The following is an 8247-nucleotide window of genomic DNA, read 5'->3' on the forward strand; positions in this document are numbered from 1 at the left end:
AAGCCTCTTTACAAATAGTATTTTTTTTCTTAAAGACCACAACAATCATTTTCTTTCTTTTAGCCAATTTCCTACAAATCGTTTAAAATATATATATATATCGTTCACAATACCGTCGACTGTTTTGTGTTTACAACTTCATCATGTATTTTCCCGTCCTCCAGGCAGCCATTTGTTTGCAGTTCTTTCCATACAGAAAGTCAGATGCGTGAATTGTGCAATCCATCACAGTAAATATGAAAGGGAGCCGGGAGGCTATTAGCTTAGCTTAGCATACAGAGTATTTGTACACACACAAACAGAACCAGCTTACTGTTTTTTTGTCCCTTTATGCTATTTTTGCTACTTCTATTTGAATAAGGATTAAACAAACGGGTACTCAAATGATGTTGATGGTTGTACTGGCTAACCGTTTCCACTTGTTACCAGTCTTGCTAATCGCTAAGCTAACTGCCTCCCAGCTAGCCCCATACTCCAAGACACAGACATGAGCTTGGTGTTAATCTATGGCTGCCAGGACAGTGGGGGAAATTACATTAACAAACTAAAACAAAAGTGCTTTTAAATATGGTGACGGGTAATATCCTGTAAATGATACATCATTTGTAGATAAAGAGCTAAACCTCCAAAATAGAGTTCATAATCGTGACCTTGGAAACAGCAGTTGATGAAACCATCTCACATTAACGTCTATTTAGTAGTTGTTTCAGATGTAGAAATAGATGCGAAAGAATGGATATTGAACCGTTTTCCTTGGTCATTTAATAGTACAAAAGAAGAGGGCGACTATTGTTGCTCGTTATGGTCGGTGGGGATGCAAAGTGTCACAGCATGCCGGTAGGAGAGTGGACGCAGCTCTGGCGCGGCGGGAAGTGAGGTAGTGGGACATCTAGACCCACTGGCCACCAGCCCGCTGTTCGGCTCATTTTCTATACCCAATTTAGCAAGCTAGCAAGCTAGAGGACGTCTGAATAGTTAGCTAGCTTGCTAATTCCGCCATGCTTTCATGCTTCATAGGTTATAGAAAATGAGCCACACAGCGGGCTGGTGCTGGTGGCCAGAAAATGAACTAAACAAAGTTGTCACTCATCAGGCTGTGCCAAGAGTTTGTAGATGAAGCATGCAGTTGTTAAATTTGACTCATTTAATTGCTAGCTCTTTATGCTTCTTAACGTTACCACTTCACTGCTCATTTGGCCACCTTGGTACGGCAAAACCTCACTTTAGTTGCCTAAATTCTTTGCATTGATTAGTTTAATGTTTGAAGCTAGTACAATGTTGTTTATAGATCCATTCTAACTCCTTTAAATCACTATATTAGCATTGGAAAGACACTATCGCCTACTGTGGCCTTGGACAGGACTCGATTTGCTCTCGACTTGGTCCTGACTGGACCTGGGGTTGGACTTGATTTAGACTCAATTAAATTGGTCTTGACTGCAGCCCTAGTCCGTGACTTGCCTCAAATGGGTTTATCCTGAAGTTAGGTATACATAACAATGGCCGCCGCTCCGCCCGTCCTGCTGCATTGATTTAAATAGGAATGTCCTTTACTTTTATATAATTCTATGGTTTAAGAGCTTTTGATCAAATCAAACAATCTTCATCAGCATAATGGAGTTGACCGGCTGTCATGGAAATGTTCAAACCTCTTGTCCACATTGCCTTGAAAGTTAAGTTCAGTCACGACGTTGGACCGTTGCCATGACGACTGGACGATTCAGTCCAGAACAGCCACATACTAAAGTGCCCTTCAGCTGCGATTCTGTTTGACATATACGTCATGTATGTATACATTTTAGTACTTTTTGCAAATTGCCATTAACATTGTTTTCTTTTTCAAACGTAGGTGAAGCAAACGTTTGTGCGACCTGTTTTCGTTAAAGGTAAGTAAGAAAATATGTTATTTGCGATTTGCACAAACTGATCTGTATCGTTCAGTCTAATCCCTCTGGCACTGGATGTTTCTCACCTGGTGCACATAATTTAAAACAATGAACTGTTTGGAAAGACTATTTGCTCCCTGTGTGTTTAAAGAGAGCATTTAGAGAGCGGTAAATTACATTTATTGTCGTCCTGCTTCGTAAAAGCACTCCCTTGCAATGTCAGCCTTGAGGCCCTTCAAGGCTTTATATGATCAGGCATTAGTCAGCCGCCCTGGACACTCCGAGCTTTAGGGAGAAATCTGGCTCTGCTGATCTGCCGTGAGAGCGATGAATGTACTCTGGCACTAACTATTGTCCCCACGCCATGTCACACTCCAAGCTAAAGCAACGTAGCTGCTCATAAACTAGTCCAATAAGGGCTGTGAGGGCTTTATGATAAAACAACACACTGCATTGTTTGCACTCAGACCACACACACACACATACACACTCACACAGTCAGTCAGTCCAGTTTAAGGGAGCTCACTCCAGGCTGATGCACGGATGCCGGTGTAGGTGAAGCGTGTGCTGGCTCCACTTTTCAGGGTATGACCATTCTGCGCTGCGGCATTTGGCCCCGCTCTCAATCTGCCCACTTCCCCTTTAGCTGTCCCTCCTGTAGCTGACCTCGCCAAGCCGCCACCGCCGCCGCCTTTGCTGCTCCTTAAGCAGCTGCAGCAGGTGAACGTGGCCAGCATGCCCTGGCGGAAGCGCTTGTTCATGAAGCAGTAAATGATGGGGTTGACGCAAGCCGAGATGTAGGACAGCAGGTGGATGAAGGAGATGGGCGCTCCGGTCAGGCGGTAGGCCAAGCGCCGGTCGAAGGCCTGCCAAGCGTTGACCACAAAGACGGGAGTCCAGCACAGGAAAAAGAGGAAGACGATGACCAGGAGCATGCGGATCACGCGCTTCTTGGCCATCAGGTTGGCTTTAGAGCTGTTGCTGCACACTCGTCCCAACGTGGGCTTACTGCTACTCATTGTGATGCTCTTCCTTTTAGACGCAGCCAAGTAACAGCCATCACTCTCACCGGGCTTGATGCTCCCAGTGCTGGATTGTCTTTCTGCCAGGGGAGAGGAGATAAAAAGATAAGATTGGAGTAGAAGAGTGCAGTTTTATCAGGAGCAAAGCCATTATGTACTTGGAAAGTTGGGTTCATGCCTGCCACTTAAGACTGGAAGACTTTCCTAAAAGCCAGTGCTGCATTTCCAAAGGATCAGGGTGAAATCAGCTTATTATACGTTAAGTTAAAGAATACATCGGGAGATATTTTTTTAATTAACGTCAAATCAAGAAAAAGCCAATTCAACAACCTGTGCCCACCCACTTGAGCACCAAATGTGTCTCCATCCACAGCTAAAAATAGCTACAAAGACATGCAGGTTTTACTCCAACTTGAATAACATTTGCTCAAATCTACAGTGCGCAGCTGTTTAGGGATTTTTTCAGCCTTTCACGACAACTATAAACTTATGATACAATTTTAAAGATTTACGTCTTGAATAGAAACAACTGGGATTGGAGCTGAATACCACAGAAAAGTCGTACAGTTTCAGCCTTATCCTTAAAAAGAAAATGTTGCTTTTAATCACTTGTTATGTTTTATTTTCATACCTCTGTTAGAGGCTTTCCTGCTGGACATCTCAAAAGTGATGCCGCGGTAGAGCTCCAGGCAAATGAGTCCATACGCCGTCATCATGACGACGCCGGGGATTAGGAAGAGCAGCAACAACAGGGACACATACCTGCAAGGGACAATTTCAGGGGGAGTAAATGGATGCGAATGAACAATTAGTGTCTGTAATATGAATTAACGCCAGAGCCAAATTGCTTTGCAAACATTGGAAACTTTGAAACTAGACAAATCCTCATCATGACAATGAATGTTTATATTGTATTGGATGTGTAATAAGCCTTGTATATTTTCCACATTGTTTAATGTTTATATAAATATCTTCAATCCGGTCCCGAAAAGCACCTTGGTCAAAATGTCCTGTTTTTTAAATATGCTCTATAAATAAAATAGTGTGCTTTTATTTTGAAGGGTCCAATCTGTGTCAAGCTAGAAAGTCCCAAAGTGGTCGTCTCTCACCAGCAGCAGCGCCGGACTGTGGAAATCAATGAGAGGGCCATCTGAAATTAGCAATGGGCTACTTGAACCGCGACACAATCTGAGTGCATCTGAGTATGTAGAAGCCCGCAGGGACAAGTAAAGGTACGACACGTCTTAATGCACTTATTTTCAGCTCACCACGACTGCTGGATGACGTCGTTGGGCCACAACAGGCGGCACATGTGCCCGGTGCTGTTGTTGAGGCGGGTGAAGGGCTTGAGGGTGCTAGAAATGGGGTACGGCAGCATCAGGATGAAGGACACCACCCACGTGGCGGTGATGACCTTGGCGGCGTGGGATTTAGTTTGCCACGCCCGCGAGGTCAGCGGGTTGCAAATGGCACTGTAGCGCTCCAGGGAGATGGCCACCAAGTTGAAAGTGGAAACACTCACTGAGACACCTGCACAGATAAGAAGTAGATTACATTTTTTTGCTTTTATTTGATGTTACTCTCATGACTGTACGGTAAATACGAAGGTTAGACGGTTAGCTTAGCTTAGCATAAAGGCTAGAAACAGGGGGAAAGAGCTAGCCTGGCTACGTCTACATTTAGAAAAATAGGCTATAGCCTCATACGTGACGGAAAAACAAGAGTGGTATCAAACTTCTCATCAAACTCTCGGCAAAAAAGGAAATTAAGCCTATTTCCCCAAATGTGACTTTTCCTTTAATTAGGTAACATCTCACTCCATCTTGTTTTTGTGACTCCTGCCACCGATCGATCAGCACCCTCACAAGATGTCACCTGCTTTACTGAAACTGTGGCACATTGACTTTTTGTCACATTAAATGTAACTGCTGAGCGGCCTCGGAGCACAACATCCTGCACCGTCTGTTACCAGATCAGCATTCACACACACACACACATATACACACACACACACTCAGTAACAATAACAAGAACAACTATAAATACATTCAAATTATCGCTGTGTTCAATCCGAGAGGAGCAACACGTAAACAGATAAACACACAGACAAATGAGGTAATGACCCTGGAGGACGGCGCTCTGATCTCACTTAATGAAGCAACGGGAAGTAAGTAGAAAAAAAAAATGAAAATCAGATTTCCTAGCGGCCCTTTAATTGGATGAGCATGATGTATTAGTAAAGGTGTGCCATCTGTACCGACTGCACCTTATTACAATGATCCCAGCAGATTGAGGCTTTCTGTAGGACAAGAAACTTCTGGAATTTATCAAAATCACAAGCAAATTAAAGCCCAGGAAGAGTGGATTCACATCCCTGATCTGACTGACTATCTGTGCCCTCTGCAGTTCATCCTTGGAGAAATCATTTGATTCATTTGCTTAGGGAAACGGCATCAAAAAGTGATCAGTCTTTTCACGTCTAAATGTAAAAGTGGGAGGTCTGTCCACTGCCACAAACAAACACAGACTCAGCGGGATGGTGATGGAGAACGTAATTTTCAAAGTCTAACCACAAGCTAAACTAAAAGCATGCCCTAAGTTTGGTTATATTTAACGCCATTATGTTGAATTATTTAAATGAACAAAACACCTTAAAAGGAGTCCATTAGTCCGTGCTATGCTGTTAACACGTCTTTGTAAAAGGGTAGGCTTTTATAGTCATTATTTTACCACCACAGTGACATTTACATGTATTTTTTTATTATAAAGCAGGTTGAGATGTCATTTAAATTCTGTGAAAGTATCAAAACACTTAATACACAGAGAAAAACAGCCCGTATTCAGAAACTGTGTCTTGAAACGAGCCGTCAGGACCTCTGTACGGTTGTGATGTCACACACATAGGTAGAAAGTGCTGCTACAGTGATGTTACAATCATTCCCCCGACTGCAATGACTGTGCAGAGACGCTGAGAGCCCAGATGCAGAAGACCCGGAAACACTGACCAATCAGAGCAGACTGGTCTTTTTCAGGAGGGGGTCTTAAAGAGACAGGCGCTAAAACGCAGCGTTTCAGACAGAGGGGGAATACAGGAATATTCAGACAGACAGGATGTGAAAATGAGTGTGTTTTTTAACATTAAAGCATTTAAACATGTTCTAGTAGCAACAAACAATACAAGTATGAACCTGAAATTGAGCAGAATATGTGACCTTTAAAATATGGGATAACTAATAAAGGTTTAAGAGTTATATTAATGTCTTACACGCCTCCTGTACTCATTTCCCTGAGCACTTTCTTGCGTTCAGCTGTATCTTGCTTCACACTTGCTGTAAGCTGCATATCAAACACATCTTAAGCTCAGATTCAAAGGGAGCGCATAGAAACCTTCTCCTGCCTTCAGCAGATGAATGTGGAACCAGCGTTTAGCGTCAAATCCTGCACATACATGATTCTACACAGCGAAGCTCAGTGATGATCACTTGTTATGGGGACTGGAGGGTCCACTTGGAGACGCTCTGATGTCTCTCCAACAATGAGTGTGTCATAGGTCCTGGTTCTGCATGTGTGTTTGGCATGTGTAAAGATAACAACAGAGGGAAAAAAGAGATTTGTAGAGATTGAATTCTTCATTTCCAATTATTTTTTCCCCCATTTTGGTTAATCTTCTCTGCCCAAGATTCTCATTATCGACCCTGTCATCATTCACGAGGGTGAATCTACTGGAGGTAGTCTATGTTGCACATATTGGACTGGAGCTGCAAACACAGCTTCAGAGAAATCTACCCTTTCTCCCAGCATGTTTCCATTTATTACAGCTGTTTTAGTCTATTAAACCACCAGGAGAATGCAGAGAAATGAACCTTGTGCAGGACAGGATGTGGACCTACAATGACTTTAGTTATTCTCTCCCTCGTAACATTAATGCACAATGTATCCAGAGTTAAAAGTTAAAGTTTTGCATCGGCCGTGACAGAAGCATAAGCAGATGGCAGAAATGGGTTTGAATGAGGAAAACTTTGACACTTTAAAATGAAACACGGATGCAAAGTTTGAAGCGATTTTGGTCAAATTTGCAACAGCTGTCATTTGTAATAAGAGTAACAGAAAGTCTACTTTGTGGGATGATGATAAATTGACGTATCGCAATAGAGATTGCAACAAAATGAGGGTGATATGGTCAAAAATCATGTAGAAGCATTCTCATAAAAGTTCAGAAAATTGTAAAATTTAACTGCCGTGGAAGATTTAAAACCACAAATAGCTTAAGATGTATATCACAATTTACATGTGCTCACCCATGAAGTACGTGACCAGCTTGCACATGCCTGTGCCGAAGACAAAATCCCTCATGAGGTTGGGGATGAGGGTGAAGGGGATGCAGACCAGGGACACCATCAGGTCACTGATGGCCAGAGACAGCAGGAAGAGGTTGGTGACGGTCCTCATGCGCCTGTTCCTCACCAGGACGGCGATGATAAGGCTGTTGCCCAGGACGCTGAGGAGGAAGATGAGGCTGTAGAGGACGATCCGCACGGTCTGGTTGATGTCTGGGGGGGAGACGACATAAACTAATGTCACTGTTCTAATTCTGACTCACCCTCTTGCTCACTCACACACTTTATATTCTTACACTCACACACTTTATATTCTTACACTCTCACACTTTATATTCTTACACTCTCACACTTTATATTCTTACACTCACACACTTTATATTCTTACACCCACACACTTTATATTCTTACATTCATTTACACTCTAAAGCACTCTAATTTGCCTAAAATATTCTTATATATGGGTGCTCACTATCACCATGACGAGCCTACATAAAATGTTTCTTCTTGGATTGTATCCATAGAAATGCGCATGCTTTGTGCCGTTTAATCCTCTATCTATCCTCTGGTCAGAGCGTGCGTTATGGCAGTTCTGTCCACTTGCCATTGACAGAACTAATGTTAAGTGACAACATATGTGTCACTGCTAACATATAGCAGATTCGCTTTGTGGAGGACCGGATCCATGTGCGTAATGCGCACTGACGCAAAGAAAAACAAGACAAATGCCCGAAGAAATCACTGTTTTGTCACAAACTGGAGATAATTAGTTGCATTTGGAATAAAATGAATATCACGTACAAGTTTCTAATGTTTGACAGGATGTTCCATATGATCTAATAGTTATATGAAAATGGATAAATTCACTGTACCTTGAGGTTCGGCTGAAGGCTCCTCCTGCTCGCTCTCGCACTCCGAGATATTCTTGATTCCAAAATTACACAAAATCTTGTTCAGGTCAGTTGAATTCACCAGCATGTCGTGTATGGTAAACGTCTCCAT

The 8247-nt window shown here is 42.7% G+C and overlaps 1 protein-coding gene across 1 annotated transcript; it reads right to left on the reverse strand.

Annotated features, from left to right (window-relative positions):
* Nucleotides 1-2076: 2076 nt before the first annotated feature.
* cckar (cholecystokinin A receptor) lies at nt 2077-8247 on the reverse strand (the record flags this gene model as incomplete). The annotated part of the gene is made up of 5 exons (XM_083937474.1): nt 2077-2988; nt 3540-3670; nt 4177-4438; nt 7207-7458; nt 8118-8247. 5 exons carry the CDS (start codon nt 8245-8247, stop codon nt 2399-2401), a joined length of 1365 nt encoding a protein of 454 aa, XP_083793600.1. The 3' UTR covers nt 2077-2398.

The sequence above is a fragment of the Echiichthys vipera genome (genome assembly GCF_963691815.1).
Source record: "Echiichthys vipera genome assembly, chromosome: 22".
Lineage (NCBI taxonomy): Eukaryota > Metazoa > Chordata > Actinopteri > Perciformes > Trachinidae > Echiichthys > Echiichthys vipera.